General features: G+C 56.1%; 2 protein-coding genes and 1 long non-coding RNA gene across 3 annotated transcripts; all 3 read right to left on the reverse strand.

Moving 5' to 3' along the window:
• Window positions 1-6,696: 6,696 nt before the first annotated feature.
• On the reverse strand, window positions 6,697-8,266 carry LOC119092887 (acidic repeat-containing protein; the record flags this gene model as incomplete). The annotated part of the gene is made up of 4 exons (XM_037215788.1): window positions 8,105-8,266; window positions 7,115-7,311; window positions 6,925-7,015; window positions 6,697-6,807 (listed from the first exon to the last, which is right to left on the reverse strand). Coding segments are annotated over exons 1-4 (561 nt in total), but the record flags the coding sequence as incomplete, so codon positions are not given.
• Window positions 8,267-10,250: 1,984 nt separating this feature from the next.
• On the reverse strand, window positions 10,251-11,811 carry LOC119092885 (uncharacterized). Its single transcript, XR_005093563.1, has 3 exons — window positions 11,728-11,811; window positions 11,288-11,441; window positions 10,251-10,287 (listed from the first exon to the last, which is right to left on the reverse strand). It is a non-coding gene; the product is annotated as an uncharacterized LOC119092885 (long non-coding RNA).
• A 365-nt stretch (window positions 11,812-12,176) lies between these two features.
• On the reverse strand, window positions 12,177-16,219 carry LOC119092886 (translation initiation factor IF-2). The gene is made up of 5 exons (XM_037215787.1): window positions 16,157-16,219; window positions 14,086-14,211; window positions 12,894-13,606; window positions 12,562-12,685; window positions 12,177-12,223 (listed from the first exon to the last, which is right to left on the reverse strand). The coding sequence occupies exons 2-5, from the start codon at window positions 14,204-14,206 to the stop codon at window positions 12,177-12,179; spliced, it is 1,005 nt and encodes a 334-aa protein (XP_037071682.1). The 5' UTR covers window positions 14,207-14,211; window positions 16,157-16,219.
• Window positions 16,220-16,491: the final 272 nt, after the last annotated feature.

Consider the following 16,491-nt stretch of genomic DNA (forward strand, 5'->3'; position numbering starts at 1 on the left):
GCAGCATGCTAGGAAATAGCACTATATTCGCTGTTATGAACACCGACGCCCGCTTGCCAATTTCTTTCTATATGAACACTCAGCGTGGGTCATCGAAACCTTTCGGTTTCGCCGCCTGTATTTCGGGTTGTGTTACCATATTATCGTGTATCTTTTTATTTCTGTCTTACCGTGCATTGGCTACTCTGACGTGACAACCTGAATTCGCAGAATTTTCGTGAGATTCGGATAATGTTCGTGGTGTTTGATGCTTGTGGTGACTAATTGTATGATCTTATGCTCGATATGAATCATCATAGTCGCTTGCGTTTGGTGCAGGCCTTACCGTAAAGCTGTGTATTGGGTGTTAAGATGTGGGAGCTCGGATTATTTGCTACTTTTGACATATTTCTGTTTCAAATTGCGCTTAAATTTGGAGCATTTTCTCGATTCACGAGTCGTGATTTGCAAGTGTAGTTTTCGCTTAATCGGGCTCGGCCTTTGCGCTCATGACCGTGAATGCAGTTTTAAATGTTGAATATTGTCAGAATAACCAACGTTTGTTCTATCATGTCATTTTTGACCAGTACCGCATGGTCTACTGAAAGTTGATAGCCCAGCATAATAACTTTAAATTCGTCGTGCCGAAAAATCAGTAGCTGGAGCTCTTTCTTGTTATTTCAGGTATACCTTATTGGTCTCTGAAAGTCAAACAGATCAACCAAAGTGCAATTTCCTGCTCACTCCAGCTGTCGCTTTCGCTAGTGCAGGACACATCTTGTCACTGGGATGCTACAACGCATTCAGCAGCTGACACTCTATGGCATCACTTGCAGTCCCCGCAGCAAGCACCGACACCGCGGACGGGCAGTTCTGCGGTAACATGGGCAGGCACCGCGGGAAATGAAGCCCACACCTCTGGTTTTCCTGACGCGCACTGGAACTACTACGTCGCTAGTGCCTTCGTGCATACAGTTCTTCACGAGGTCTGATGTCAAAATCGCAGGAGATGCGTCGCCCTGCTTCGCCTTGCCAGATCACCGCCTGGATGAGCTACCCGCGAACAAGTTCGCGGCAGGAATGCATGATTTGTGTCAGGGTTCCGCCGCTGACTCACGACACCGGGCATGAGGAGCCCAGAGCCGCCCTCCGATAGTCCTCCCTCCCGCATCGGTGCCGGCGCTATGGCGCCACGGGTGGTGCATCTGGTCTTCTGTTCCTCCTTTCCGGTAACCGCCGTCTTAGTTAGGTCGCCAGCCAGCTGAACCAAATTTTCGTTCGGGTCTTCCGGCATCTCTGTATGGCTCCAGCAATGCTGCCTTGAACTCCAAGGGCATGTGCCGTGCAGCGCAATGTGCGTGAATGTGCCTATGTAAATTGGAGGATCACACACGACTTATGCTCGAACCCGCGCACTGTCTGCCTTAAAGCACATAGGGACCCTTCCTGGAGTGTCCCTGTGTGCTGAAGTCGAGGGGTCTTCCACTTCAGGAATTACTAGCTCGAATAAGAGCGGTGGGAAGAGTTAGCTGTAAGAAAGCGCGCGGCACGAATGATTGCGTTTACGAATGTGTGAGGTGCGACAAAGTTGATGTGCAAAGAAATACGCTGTGAACAAATTCGGAAACGAAGAAGCGGAGTGCAAGAATTGCGCCTACGAGAAAATGTAAGGGGACTAATTGCGTTTGAATTTGCTCCCAAATATTGGCGTACACGGATAAATGTGGTACAAACATTTATGCATGCGAGGTTTAAGAAATTTTGGGTTGCAAAGTTTTGTCCGTCAAAAGTTTTTTGTTTACAAAGATTTGTATACCAGGGTAAGCGGTACGAAGTTTTGCGCAATGCTTAAGTAAATGCCATAAGGAGTTCTGTCCTACAACTGACTATTAGCGGTGACGGATCAGAACAAAGTCGGCAACATGGAACACGCTGTAAATCAATGAAGTGCACATCTGGTGCCAATAAGGTTTCCTTCTATCAATCCAACTGAGGCGACCATGTGTCGCCGGCCCCTTCCTTTGAAATATGGGACGGGGTCTCGACCCAGGTTCTGCAAATTTTGCAGGTGGCCTGCTGCACGTTTCTCATGAGAACTTCATCGGGTCACCAATTTCTTATGTCGCAATTTTGTAGACAAACCAAGGCCATTAGATAACTTCAGCTGACCAGGCAGCACACTACTGCAGAAGACATTGTTCACTGCCTAGACCACCGCTTGCAGGCGCCGCTTGCAGCTGAACCGGAAGCGCAGGCAGGGGACACAGGGGGGCACGTGCAAGCAGGTTACGTCCCCCGGGACCTACGATTACGGGCCCAACTTGAGGGCCCGCAGGGCACAAAACGCCGGCAGTAAGTCATATTAGGAGGCCCGGCCCAACAGGGCCGGGCGCTCCAATGCCGGTCAGGGGGCACTGCGCGCTGATCAGGGCCTTTCTGAGCCAATAAGGGCCCATATGGCGGTCAGACACCTCCAGTAACGCACGTGTGCGTCGTGGCGTTATAGACCTGAGGGCCCATTTCCCAAGTAGTGACAAAGCTGGGGCTGGTGATTCACATTGGTCGGAGCTCCTGTTCCTGTCAGGGGTCCACAGTACCTAACAGAGGGTCCTGTGCTCGCAAGGAGATCCGAACCGACCAAGGGCAGTGCTCGATGAGACCCAAAGAGGGGTCCGGGAGGCCCACCGGAACCGACGATCAAAGGCCCGGTTGGAGGACATATCAACACGAAGTACAGGCTGTAGGTCACGAAAGAATCGTGGCCCGTAGGATCGTGAACTGAAATATCAGTCAGAGGTTCTCTTGCGTCGTTTGAGGACACCCTGAGACAAGGCGGGTGTCAAAGTCGGCCAGATACCACGAACACCTAGCAGACCCCCCGCGAATCTGTACCCTGGGGGTCCATTTCTCAAGCGAATGCAAGGCCGGTGGCCACCATTTACATCGGTCTGGGCCGCTGAAATAATTGAGAGGGACGCTGTGTTGGTGAGGCGTCCACAGTGCCTAACAGGGGGCCATGTATCGGCTAGTGGCCGCTAGTCTGTCACGGACTTTGAGAAGGTCCGAAGAGTGACCGAAAGGGGGGTCCTCTGAGCCAAAAATCAAGGGCCTGATTGGACTCGGGCCTGGCCCACTAACCATGTTTTGACCCGAAATGTCAGTAACAGGGCTTCTTTTAGGGCCCTCTCATATGGCTATCTGTCCCCATTGTATAGGGCCTCGAGAGGGAACCGAACTCCATGTCCGTCTGAGCCCTTGAGATCCATTTCCCAAGCAGGAACAAGGCCATGGCCCCGATTTGCAATGTTTGGATCCGACACAGTGAGCGGCTCCTGTGTCAGTCAGGAGTCACAGTGCCTAACAGGCGTCCTGTAGCGGCGAGTGGCCCCGAGTCGGCCAGGAGCGATATCTGAGTGAGCCCGAAGAGGAGCCGAGGGGTCTCTCGAGACAGAAGATCAAGGGGCCGATTGTAAGGCTGAAGGGTCCGAAGGTCACATTAAGGACTACCGCCCGTAAAGCCGTGATCTCCAATGTCAGTAAGAGGGCGCCCTGTACCGATAGGAGACCCCTGAGACAGAGCGTTCCTGTTTTTTGGCCAGAGATCACCAATACCGAAAAGTCGGCTCCATGTCGGTCTGAGCTCTCGGGCCCATTTCCCAAGCAAGGACAAGGCCGGGTCCACGATTTAGATTGGTCGGGGCCCCTGAAACAATGCAAGGATTCTGTAGCGTGCAGGGGCCGACAGCTTCTAACAAGGAATTTTGTGTCGACGAGGGGCCTGGAATCAGTTAGGGGAAGATTTGCTCAACAGGGACTGGGACGGGACTGCTAATGACAGAGGGTCTCTTGCGTTGGTCGGGGCCCTCTGACAATAAACGGAAATATGAGACCCTATGATGAGTGTTTATATTGAGGCAATTGAAGGGTTCTGTTCTAGTCAGGATCCCAAGCACCGAACGCTGCACCCTCCCTCCCTGTTCTGGCATGGGCCCGTTAAGCCTAACTGGAGTCTGGGCGCCAATTATCGGATCACCTGCCGCGATCAGGGATGCTGTTTCGTCAGTGAGGGCTTCTGCGTCGATCCGGGGTCAGCTGAGTGGGTCAGAAGGCCTTCCGCGTCAAGGAGGGGACCAGGGTGAAGTGTACCACTCTAAGGGTCTCCAAATCGGCCAGGGATTCCCAACCCGTGTCGCCAGAGTGGCAGCCGGAAGACACTTCGCGGTGGGACAGAATGACACTTTTGCCTTTGGCTGGGAACCTTAGTATGCCCCTAGTATTGCTCTCAAGGCGGCTCCTCTCCCAGAAAGAAACAGGAGATATCATCAGTGTTGAATGGAGTGGGTCGAAATGAGCTATAAAACGAAAAACGCCATCCTATGTCTGCCTGAGAGCGTCCGTCCTTTTGCAGAACCGACTCGTAGGGCAAATTACATCAAAAGGTTTGAGTTCGTGCGCCCGCCATCTCGGGATCACGGACAGCGATGGCCTGGTTTGCGCTGTCCGTAAAGCCGAACGGTGCCGACCACTGTAAGTAATAGCAGGCGGCGGGTATCGTGTGCGCAAGAACGGCCGTCATCAAATGATGGTTGCAAATGTTTACAAGCTTTGAGGTTGTCCTCTGGACAGATACAGCAACACGAACAGCTACAGCAACAGCTACAGCAAAACGAAAATGAGAGATTCTACCCTTACTATGCTAGATCCACTACCAAATTCCAGAACCACTTCACGGTGCTGTTAAGCCTAATCCGTTCTTATCATTAATAAAAAATCGCACAAGTGAAGTATATGCCCGGAGTACCTTCTAAATGTGCGATTTGATAGCAAAGCGTTCAAAAGTACTTCTTCAGACGCGTCACCTTCCACCACCCGGCGGCCACGACATAGTCTTAGCGACAGGGCCAAGCTGCGCGGCCTTTGGAGACTGTAACGCCTGGCGTGGAGGTTTTTGTTGCTTAAATTTGCAATCGTACATGCTCAGAACTACGTTACATAAGGCGTGTCACTGATCGAATCAGACTGGATGTTGAACATTTTCAAACAAACAGGCTTGGCTACGTTAACACAATTTGTTGACCCATTTCAATGCACATTCTACATTCCGGGGTCCTTCATTATTCTGAAAACACAAATAGAAAGTCCGACAAGGCCTCCTAGCTCAATCTGTCTGGAAAAAATGCCTCGAATCGGTGTAAAATGAAGAGGTCCGGCGATTTATTTCATGCAGTCGCTTAACGCATTATTTCTTCAATTTATTAACTGAAAATGCATGCAGAACTGATCTCGCGGTAGCTTCTGGCGTCTTTTTTAGTTATAGAAGGCCAAGCTGAAAAATATAAAAAACATGCCTTTAATAACAAATGTGCCATATCCAGCGTTTTTTTATAGTTGGAGAGGGGCATTTTACTATCAGGGAGCCCTTCGTCAACCCTCTGTCCGGCCCCCCTCCCTTGCCGAGGCTCTGGATGCGCGCCTGAGCTGAAGTGGATGGATGCACTCTCGACAATTATGTCCTTTCACCGTGAGTCAGAGTCGCCTCCCCGACGCGGTGGCCTCCTGCCCGCCATCATCAAATAAGAATGTCCAGCGCGGCCGCAGAAGAACCGTGGGTCGATTACTCAAGCATGGAGATGGTCGGATTCTGCAAAAAGTAGAGCGTGGCCCGCCGCATACCCGGGCCGGTCAGTTGTACGCGGCGGCCTTCGGCCCGGCGGCCCTCGCCTCACTCACTCCAGCTGCAGTGTTGACTAACGACAAGGTCACTGCGCGCCACGGCGCTCCCGTTTCTGCTGGCGCCGAGCTGGCGCAGTGCCAGGTCACGTGCCTGCAGAGCGGTAATAAGCGCGCATGACACGGTCAGTGGAGTGTGGTGCTGACCCCGCTCCCTTGCCGCTGCTGATATTGCGCTCCATTTGCTTAACGGATCGTCAGTCGGCATTCGCACCTCAAGCAGCGGTGAAGTGCAGCGTAATGGCCGCTGACTAAATATTTTTGACGCTCTCCACCAATTCGGAGCCGACTGAGCGCAGGCACCTTGTCGCAAAGCGCGTGCATATTGCACACGCGTGGCCCAACTGCGGGCATCGATCGAAGGTCCGCATTGCTTCCCGACCAGACAGGATGGCCTGAGGCCATGCAAGTCATTCATCGTCCGTACCAGCGTCCGGAACAGTGGCGCTGAAGCTGCCGGTGATGAACTCAGACGCCCCGCCGCCAGCGACAGCCCATGACGCTGAGTAGAAAATACATGGCACGTACTGAAGACTTTATTTTCTGCTACATCAGTCATATGTCTCATAAGAGGAATTTAATATGTCATCTAAAGGACATCACCCGAAAGATGCCGTATCATGTGAGATATAAATACATAGAAAATAGAGCACGATCAACACGTAAATCGGGCAGCAAAGCTCCCGGGTTTGGCAAGCTTTTTATACGCATGTTCACATACAGAGTCTGAGCAAGTTCACAATAAAAAGAAACATGAATAGTCAAAATCAAGTGCAGCTAGGTCAAACATGCATAAAACGTCGTCGGCCAGCTGTCACCACGCAGAACTCGGCCCCACGTCATGGACGTATCTCTTAAACAGAAATCGTTCGGTCACCGCGGCGTGCGCCATTTCGAAGGTCAGAGGTCAACAGGGGCGATCGTGCTCGGTCAACACCTACAGACGTAAAACACCAACTAAAAGTCGCTGCACTCAGTCGCACGTACCTTCTCCCCCTCCTTGGTAATCTTGGCAGCGGCGAACTGTTGCCCGAGCACGCGCATTATCTCGGCGTGCTTGAGTCCGGCCGAATCCTTCTTCACCGAGCCATAATTGTCCTTGACGAAGAGGGCGAACGGGGCGGGCGTGCGGGGCGTGGCCGGCGCGGCGCCGGCCGGCCGCTCCAGCGCCGCCGTCAGCACGCACTCGAACCGGCCGTGACACCGGCCGCACACCTTGCGCTGCGTGTCCAGCGACTTGGAGTGCCTGCCGAAGCTGTAGCCGCACCGCGTACATCGGTACGTGTATTTGCAGCGGATCTCATAGCTGTGGCAGCGCGAGACGGGCGGCAGCTCGGGGAAGCGGCGCTGCACGCGGCCGGCCCAGCCGCGCCACACGGGTCCGTGGCCGCCGCGGTCGCCCGACACAACCCAGGCGACGGCGTGGCACAGCTCGTGCACCAGCGTGTCGCGCAGCCGCTCAGCACTGTCTACCACCTTCTCCGAGAGCTCGATGCGCGCCGTGCGCACCGTCGCACCGCCGCAGGCGGTCTGCTTGCTGTAGCAGAAGCCGGCCGTACGCAGCATGCGCTTGTTGAACTTGATCTCCAGGTCGGGGGCCAGCTGTGGCGGGGAGCCGGATTGGGGGGGGGGGGGGTCAGGCAGCCACGGGAGCGCCAACACCGGCAGGGGAGACCGGACAGGGGCCACAAACTCCTAGATCTGACTCCAGTCACTGCATGCAAGCCAGTTGTAGCACCGCATCTTCTCGATTTGATTTGTACGTCATTTGCCAGGTGACAAGTGTCCCGACGAAACTTAACAGGCCTTTTGGCATTCGTCCGCTCTGCTTCCAAAAGGGAATGACAAAGAGAATATACAAATGTACGGACGGTAAGATAAACAGACAAAGCATACAGCAAAACAATAGGATAACACAGCAAATGACCCCAGTAGAGGCGAAAATAACAACAGACACACAGAAAGCCACGTTAAACGTAACGTGCAGAGACAGAACCTATGCAGAAAACACAGATGCAGTGTTATGCAGAAGACACAGACACATAAATTGCGTAAAAAGGAGCACAGAAATACAATCACTGTGTATGCGGAACGGCAGTAAGGGCGACAAATGTGGGGATGACACGTGGCACCTGTAATTGGGCAACTCAAACTGACCGTGCCATGGGAATAAAGTCATACAGGGCAGTACCAGCAAGAATACTGCTCTGCCATCACTTGACTTCAGTTCGAATCCAAGGCAAGTTTAAGGTGTTCGGAGGAGCAGGCGTGCCCCACCCCAGTACTGGTGCTAACAAGCGTGAAGGGTCCCTCCGACTGGGTTTGAGCTCATGAAATACTGGCGCCCGGCCGAAGCTCTGAACGAGCACCCAGCCAACAGGACGCGATTTCGCACCGCTAACGAAACGCCCCACCTATCCTCGAAGACCTCCGCATTAATCAGCCGCAGCAGGTGTCGCGCCAGCTCCAGCTTCTTCGTCTTAAAGCCGGTGACGAAGGCGGCGGCCTGCGGGCAGCGGCGGCGGCCCTCCACCAGGTGGGTGGCCAGCGATGACATGAAGCTGAGTTGGCGCGGCGTGCTGCGCGGCCCGGGCGTGGCTCGCGCCGCCGAGCCCAGCGGCTTTCGCGCCTGAAGACACGACCAGTGTCACCACGATCACTCCGCCACACGGCCAGACATCGGCGGGGCCGCGGTACGGATAGACATCGGCGGGACCGCGGTACAGCCAGACCTCGGCGGGGCCGCGGCAGGCCCAGACCTCGGCGGGGCCGCGGCAGGGCCAGACCTCGGCGGTACCGCGGTACGGCCAGACCTCGGCGGTACCGCGGTACGGCCAGACTTCGGCGGGGCCGCGGCAGGCCCAGACCTCGGCGGGGCCGCGGCAGGGCCAGGCCTCGGCGGGGCCGCGGTACGGCCAGACCTCGGCGGTACCGCGGTACGGCCAGACCTCGGCGGGGCCGCGGTACGGCCAGACCTCGGCGGGGCCGCGGTACAGCCAGACCTCGGCGGGGCCGCGGTACAGCCAGACCTCGGCGGGGCCGCGGTACGGCCAGACCTCGGCGGGCCGCGGCACGGCCAGACCTCGACAGGGCCGCGGTACAGCTGGACCTCGGCGGGGCCGCGGTACAGCCAGACCTCGGCGGGGCCGCGGTACGGCCAGACCTCGGCGGGGCCGCGGTACGGCCAGACCTCAGCGGGGGCCGCGGCAGGGCCGCTCGCCGTCGGACCTGCCTGACAGCGCCGCTCGCCGCGGGTCCGTCTGGCAGCGCCGCTCGTCGCGGGCGCGCGCAATCCGGGTCACCCGGCCGGCCCCGGGCCGCCGCCGCCCGCGGCCGCCGGCCAATGCGAGCAAGAACGTGTGACCCGGGCGCCGCCGGCCGGACGGGCCGCAGATGCCCCGGCGGCGGGCACCGCCCGGCCGCCGCCCCAGCCGGCCGGCGCCAAATGGCTGGCGGCACGTGGGGAGGGGGCAGTTACGGCAACCTTAGGTGGTGGGTGGAGCCAGGCGGAGGCATGTGCCGACGGCAGTTCTACCGACTGATCTAGGGGAGAGGTAGGTCGGCAGGGGGGGGGGGGCGATGGTTCGTCTGGCCGCCATGGCCAAGAGTCACGCCTGAGTCGGAGAGGAAGGGGACTTGACCGTCTCCTGCGCAGCCCAGTACCGAAATGTAGCAATGCAAGGAAAACTAAAACTACCTGAAAATGCTTGGAAAGGCGGCATATTAGGTCCAGCAGTCGTAACAAACATCAACTTTCTTAAGCCTTGGAATTTTGTTGGCAGCATTGGATGCGGCACAGCTCCCATTTTTAGTGTGCATCCAGGACCCCAAGACCCCTAGATTACAGCGGTCCTACGCCAACGGATTTGGTTGCGAAATATTTTAACGAGTGATGTATTGTTATGATACAGTCGCTGAGTAACGTATTGTTATGACAAAGTCGCTCAGTGCCAGGCCCCTGACCGGCCACTAATTAAGTCATCAGCGTTACTGGGTGGCCGACCCCCATGCCTACCAGTTGCCACACAGTAGTGAGAAGCCCAGCGGTTGGTCATGCAAGCTATGTGGACGGGTCAGCGGGTCACAGGTCTGGACCGAGTAAAAAGTCAAATATTGCAAGTGTCAACCAATCGTGTCACAGCGGAGCAATATTTTTCGGATACCGAGTTTGAAAAGCAAAGCAGAGCTATTGTATGCGCAAGCATATAAAAGGCATTACCACAAGCATTGTTCTGACACGCTGATGACATGGTCTAAGCAAAGTAAATTGTTCTGAAAAACATGTACGGACAATAAAAGCATGCAGTTAAAGCTTCTTCGACCATGTGTTTCAAACTTTGATTGAAAAATCCCGGGACCTTTCGTTGTTCTATACAAAGAGAATACAAACGTTAACAGAAGACCTACAGGGGCTAAGAGGAGACGGCATGGTTTTCCCGACGTCATGTCAAACATGCGCCGGACGTCAGCAGCTCAGCGCTGAGTACCTGAGGCCGAGGCGGTCTGAAGACGGGCTCGTCCGGTGACACGCCGGCCGCCTCGGGCGACTCGTCGCTGGCACAGATCAGCGGGTCCGGCCTGCCGGCAGCGGACATCAGCTCAGCGTCAGCAGCGGACGTCAGCTCAGCGTCAGCAGAGGACACCGGCTCAGCGTCAGCGGCGGACACCAGCTCAGTGTCAGCAGCGGACGTCAGCTCAGCGTCAGCGGCAGACACCAGCTCAGCGTCAGCAGCGGACACCAGCCCAGCGTCAGCGGCAGGACACCAGCTCAGTGTCAGCGGCGGACACCAGCCCAGCGTCAGCAGCGGACACCAGCTCAGCGTTAGCGGCGGACATCAGCTCAGCGTTAGCGGCGGACATCAGCTCAGCGTCAGCGGCGGACACCAGCTCAGCGTTAGCGGCGGACATCAGCTCAGCGTCAGCGGCAGACACCAGCTCAGCGTCAGCAGCGGACACCAGCCAACGGTAGACACCAGCTCAGCGTCAGCGGCAGACACCAGCTGTGTCAGCGGCGGACACCAGTCAACGGCAGACACCAGCTCAGCGTCAGCGGCAGACACCAGCTCAGTGTCAGCGGCGGACAGCAGCTCAGTGTCAGCAGCGGACAGCAGTCGAGCGTCAGTAGCAAATACCACTTCAGTGTTAGCGTCAGACACCAGCTCAACACCCAACATGGCCGCCGCGGACCGGTCGGCTTCGCACGCAGAGCTGGGGCACGAGCGCAGGCACGTACAACCGCGACTAGACAGTCGTCAAACGGTGATAGGATCGGTCGGCCCGGACCGAACCCGGACAAATAAGATGACAAACCGAAAGTCAGGGATTGGGAGTCGCCTGTGACTCAAAAGAAAACCGAGAACCAGCTGTGAAGCTTTCCCCGAGCGTTTCGTAAGCCACAGTTCCAGCGCACCGCCTACAACTCGGCGTCCATCCCTGCGCCTCCACCGCTCCGCTCCACGCTCAAACCTGCCCCGCTCTCCCACAGCGGCTGAATCCACCGACGGCGCGCCTTCCAGGCCGGCATGTGGCGCCCCCCCCCCCCCCCTCCCCCCGGCCCTGGCGCCCGGCGGCGGCTCACCGCGGGTTGCGCGCGCGGGCGGCACCGGCCACCGCGCGGTGGTATATGAGCTCGTCCTCGCTCGTGGAGTCGTCGTTGATGAAGTCGTCTTCGTTTTCGCTCGTTGAGGATAGTGCGCGGGCTTTCCGTCTGGGCGTGACGTACAGGCGTTTAACTGAAAATCAGGTGCACAGCTTAGAGGCGTGCACGCTTAGCTTGGCTAATACGCACTCTTCGAATGGGCATAATCAACATGATGGAGGGATGGAACGCTGGACCACACACATATGATGCATTCGGGTGCAAATATCGGTTATTTAGTAAAACAAACCAGTTTCGTGAACTGGCCCGACCGTGAGCTGGCCCGACCATTGAACCTAACTCGTATTTCCGTCAACAGAGAGCAGCACCACTCCACCTCCCCGCTCCACGGCGGCGCTGCTGACGCCACCGCCACTCACATTTCTCCAGCTCATCTCCGGAGGAGGACCCCGAGTTGTGACGCGGCCGCTCGCGCCGCGGCGCACCCGCCGCCGGGCCGACCCCCTCCGGCTGCGGACGCTCCTGGTGACCGGCTCCGCGTGGCGGCTTGGCCGGCGCTGGCCGGCGCGACGGCGGCGGCGGCGGAGCCGGCGTCTCGCCGGTCGACGGCGGCACGCCGGCGACGGCGGCGCGCTCCGAGACACTAAGCAGGTCCGAGTCGTCCCACTCCGAGTCCGAGTTGATCACGACCACGTCCGACTCGTCCGAGGGCACCGTCAGGAACGGGCTCTCCTCCACCCAGCGCGCCACGTCAGCGCAGTCGGCCGGCGGTGCGTTCAGAGCCGACGGCGGAGCGGGGGGCGCGGCCAATGCTGGTGGCGGAGCTGGAGCTGCCGGTGGGGACGCGGCCGCCGGAGCTGGCCACGACTCACGCGGACTCCCAGCGGGGGCGGTGGCCGGCGTCTCCTCCCGCACCTCCAGCGAACGCCGACGGGGCGCGGGCGCGCCAACCGCAAGGACGAGCGAGGCGCTCTCCGGGTCGGTGGCGACGGACGCGTCCGGCGGCGGGCGCCCCGTGGGCTCGCGTCGCTCCACTGCAGCCTCCGCCGCGGGCGCCTCGCCCTCGGCCCGCTCCCAGCTCCCGTGAGCAGAGGCCGCGCCCGGCCGACCGCCGGCGAGCGGCCCGGCCTCCAGCACGGGCGACGGCAGGCTGGCTACGTCCGGCGGTTGGGTGGGCGCGTCCACGGCTGGGGTGGACGTGGAGGCGGGCAGGCGCCGCAGGGCGCGCAACAGCAGCGGCGCCGAGCGGCCACCGTCGGCGACGCCGCTCTCGTCCGAGCTCTCGAGCACGGCAGCGGCGGGGCGGCGGCGCACCAGCCGCCTGGGGGTGAAGTACGGCAGGCTCTGCTCAGAGCCCGAGCTGGAGGCGGCGTCCGGCTGGACCGCAGCCGGCCGGGCCTCGCTGGCAAACGGCCGGGCCTCGCTGACAGTCGGCCGGGCCTCGCTAACAGCCGGCTGGGCCTCGCCAACAGTCGGCCGGGCCTCGCTGACGGCCAGCCGGGCCTCGCTGACAGTCGGCCGGGCCTCGCTGACAGTCGGCCGGGCCTCGCTGACAGCGGCCGGCCTCGCTGACAGTCGGCCGGACCTCGCTGACAGCCGGCCGGGTCTCGCTGAAAAACGGCCGGGTCTCGCTGGCAAACGGCCGGGCCTCGCTGACGGCCGGCCGGGCCTCGCTGACGGACGGCCGGGCCTCGCTGACGGTCAGCCGAGCCTTGGTGACGACTGGTGACGAGGCGGCGGACTCGAACGAGTCGGACGAGAGTGGTCGGTTCCTCGCTCCCGGCGAGGGCGTGTCACTGCCGCCGCCACACGAGGTCAGTCGCACATTCACAGACGGCTCTGGTTGGGATGAGGGAGATGTCAGCTCCACTGGCGCTACCTTCGTCATAGGCGTGGGCCTTTCAACGCCGTTCTCTAGCGGCCGTGTCGTCTTCGACGGTTCGTCCCAGCCGTTCCGCCCCGTCTTGGGAGCACCGCGCGTCGTGTCCGCCGCCGGACCTCGTCGCCCTAACAACGCCAGCTCCTCCTCCACCACCGACTCCTCCGGCCGCGTCTTCAGCTCTGTCTTCAGCTCTGGCCGTCTCAGCAGCGCGCCCTCGTCACAGGCCGACTGCTGTCGCTCGGCCAGCGGCCGGAGCGGCGGCCGGGCAGTGGCCAGGGGCAGCGCGTCAGCCGCCTCGCCGATCTCGGCTAGCGTCGGACGCGAGAACAGCCGGCGGCCGGGGCGGCGGGGCGAAGGCGGCGCGTTCTCGCGCTCCGACGCCGGCTCCGGCCGCCGCCGCGACAGCTTGTTGAACTCTGCCGTCAAACGCGAGCGGTCAGCTGACGGCCAAACCACTGACGTCAGGCTAATCCTCGCCCAGTGCGTTCATCGCCAGGTCATGCCGCGCTATCCCGGACAGCAACAGGGTGGGCAAAATTTAACACAGTAATGACGGATAAGACAGCAAGGGCTGTGAAGGCAAGCAGTGGCAAACACAAATCTTATATCGCTTTGCTTCACATGAAACGCCATAGAGTTGACATCAAAGTTGTCCATAAAGGAGGATAACAGCGAAATGGCCTTCATGCCGGCACGCCACAAGCCAGACCACCGTCACCATCTGACAACTGTAAGCCCATGTCCATCATCTCTGATCAATAAACATCCACACAAATACCTAACAGATGCTTTCACAAACCATATTTTCATTTTTATGACTAACTCTTCAATCATACAAGAATAGTGATCTGACTTCCTTCCAAACTAATCATTCACTAGCATGCACACTACATACCAGCAACTTTCTTGGACGACCTTCCAGCTGCTCTTTTAGTGATGTTTCTGTCCATGCCAATTGGTGTAGGGGAGCCATCCGGACAAAACATGGACATACGGACCGTCGCTCGCTTCTTCATCTTTCCTGGATGGAAATAATACCATTATATCACAACACTGGTGACCTACAAAATCAAAGCGATGATCTTACAAAAGAACAGGCTGCAAAAGCAGCACTTTCTTGTGTGTATGGTGCATATGGTGTCACATTTTTGCATACTTATGCAGCTTCTTGTTATGACAATGTGCAAGACCCATCAAAGGTCATTTGGTGTTGGAAACCATTGCATCTTCCACCATTCACAGCTGGGACTCAGACATAGACAAACTGTGCCTTGACACATATTTTTGAGACATTGGTACCTTTGCAGGCATAGGGGATTGGAGCAGTTCATTTATAAGGTATATATACAATACTGAATACAGACAATGGTCAACTAAGCCACTGGTTACTTCAGGCTGTTTCACTGGGGTGATGCAACATGTCTACACTTGCTGTTCTATTTGCAACTTAAGTCCTTTCAAAAAAAGTCAGATGCATGTATACCATGTGCACCACATGCTGGCAAAAGAATGCTGAAAATGGGAGATATATTAGCAGAAATTGACTCAGGATGCAAAAATGCAATATGCATCAAATGAAATTAATACACAACATATCGCTATTGCCTTATTACATGGAAACATGAAAGTATAACAGCTATGCTGTCACCTTCATGCTTCAGGCTAGGCCCCTGCATATCACGGTAACCAACAGTGAGAAGTAACCTGAGCCAAGCTACTGACAGGCAGGTGTGTCTCCAACCACAGCCAATGCTATTTTTGCATTAAGTTCTACCTGCAGCGGTGCATGTTTTTCCATTACCTGGCTGTCTTAAACCTGAATACCCCATTGTTACCCCCAACAATACCCATGTCATCAAGGTGGAACACCAAGGTGACACTACAAATAAGATATCTGATGGTCATATGAGAGGCCCTTAAATGAGCTAGATCACATGGAGAAATTCACATAATTTGGTCATGACTAAATCTTAAAAGTTAAATTGCATCAACATAGTATGGCAAAAGCAACACAAAAATGGAATGAATTCAATATTAAAAACTAAAAAAAGCATACAATGGTTTAAACTGATACAAAGAACCCTGAAAACATAAAATTTCCATTAATGTGAAGAACAAAACTTTGCATGACACCTGCAGCCCATGAGAGTACCAATTTGCTATGAAAGCTAGAAAAAATTACATTAAGTTTATGTTCACATTTGCAGATGCAGCAACATATGATGGCCAAAAAGTTTTATTCAAAAAGCATATATTGCATGGAGAACAAACACAATTTACTTCATATGCCAATGCACTATCACCAATGCAACATCCAAAAACCAACTGTGCCAAATGGCACCAATTTGCATCACTCCATTTCAAACACAGTCACAGAATGCCTCATTCCTAAACTAAGGATCATCTCACACACTTTTTATAGATCAATACATAAATATTCACATGCATATCACATTGATATTCTGGAATAACCAGTAAAGGATCAGACCAAATCCCACCACACACCCAATGGCAAAGCATCCTGTGATACACCACCATTGACAAGAACAGTCACAATCCTACATGCCACAAAATTGGCACACTCAGAAACTGATCTGATTGGCAGTGTCAACAGGCAGGCAGGACTTTTGAGAAGTCATTTAACAGCTCATCAAATGCCAGCTCCAGCACTTGATATTCACTGAGACTTTGTAACCTTTCAGTGTTCGGCAATGAAAGAGCATAAAACTTCCATTTCAATGCAAATGTAAACCCAATCTCATCAATTAGTTATTTACCGATATCACAACTGTCAATTTTTTACAATCCTGCGTTAGCCTACACTTCTTTCTACCAGACAGCGTGAAGATAGGTGTAATAAGATCATCAGGCTTTTTTTGCTCAGGCCCATTAATCCTACACCTTTGTACAGAAAGGTAATCGGCTAGTTTACACCGTGCATTACCACGTCACTAACCAGCACACACCCCACTGCAGACCCAACAACCGTGCTTTCCATTCACACCGTCACTCTGTACGTAAGCGGCATCGGCGTCCCCGACAACGAACGAGCCGTCATGCGCAACAACTGCGTCGTTCAAAAGGCTACCGGATTTTGGGAAGAGCTACCATATAAACAAGGGCGGAGGTAATAGTAAAAATTACCCACTGCCCAAAAAAAATCGGTAGCCGACGACAAGTGCGGGCCGTGCTCACATGCATGGGCGTAGGAACAGGGGTCCAGGGGGCCATGGCCCCCCAAGGGGGGCCATGGGGGGCAGTGGTGTTAACTGCCCTCCTCATTTTTCAGATTTAGGTTGTG

Source organism: Pollicipes pollicipes, unplaced genomic scaffold (assembly GCF_011947565.3).
Source record: "Pollicipes pollicipes isolate AB1234 unplaced genomic scaffold, Ppol_2.1 Scaffold_3587;HRSCAF=4214_pilon_pilon_pilon, whole genome shotgun sequence".
NCBI classification, from domain to species: domain Eukaryota; kingdom Metazoa; phylum Arthropoda; class Thecostraca; order Pollicipedomorpha; family Pollicipedidae; genus Pollicipes; species Pollicipes pollicipes.

Excerpts from the sequence above, each read along its gene's own strand:
- LOC119092886 (XM_037215787.1), bottom strand. The coding sequence starts at position 14,206 with ATGAAGAAGCGAGCGACGGTCCGTATGTCCATGTTTTGTCCGGATGGC. Across the intron at positions 13,607-14,085 it reads GTCGTCCAAGAAAGTTGCTG|AGTTCAACAAGCTGTCGCGG; the intron begins GTATGTAGTGTG and ends GTTTGACGGCAG. Across the intron at positions 12,686-12,893 it reads CCCGGCCGGCTGTCAGCGAG|CCGGACGCCGCCTCCAGCTC; the intron begins GTCCGGCCGACT and ends GCTGCGGTCCAG.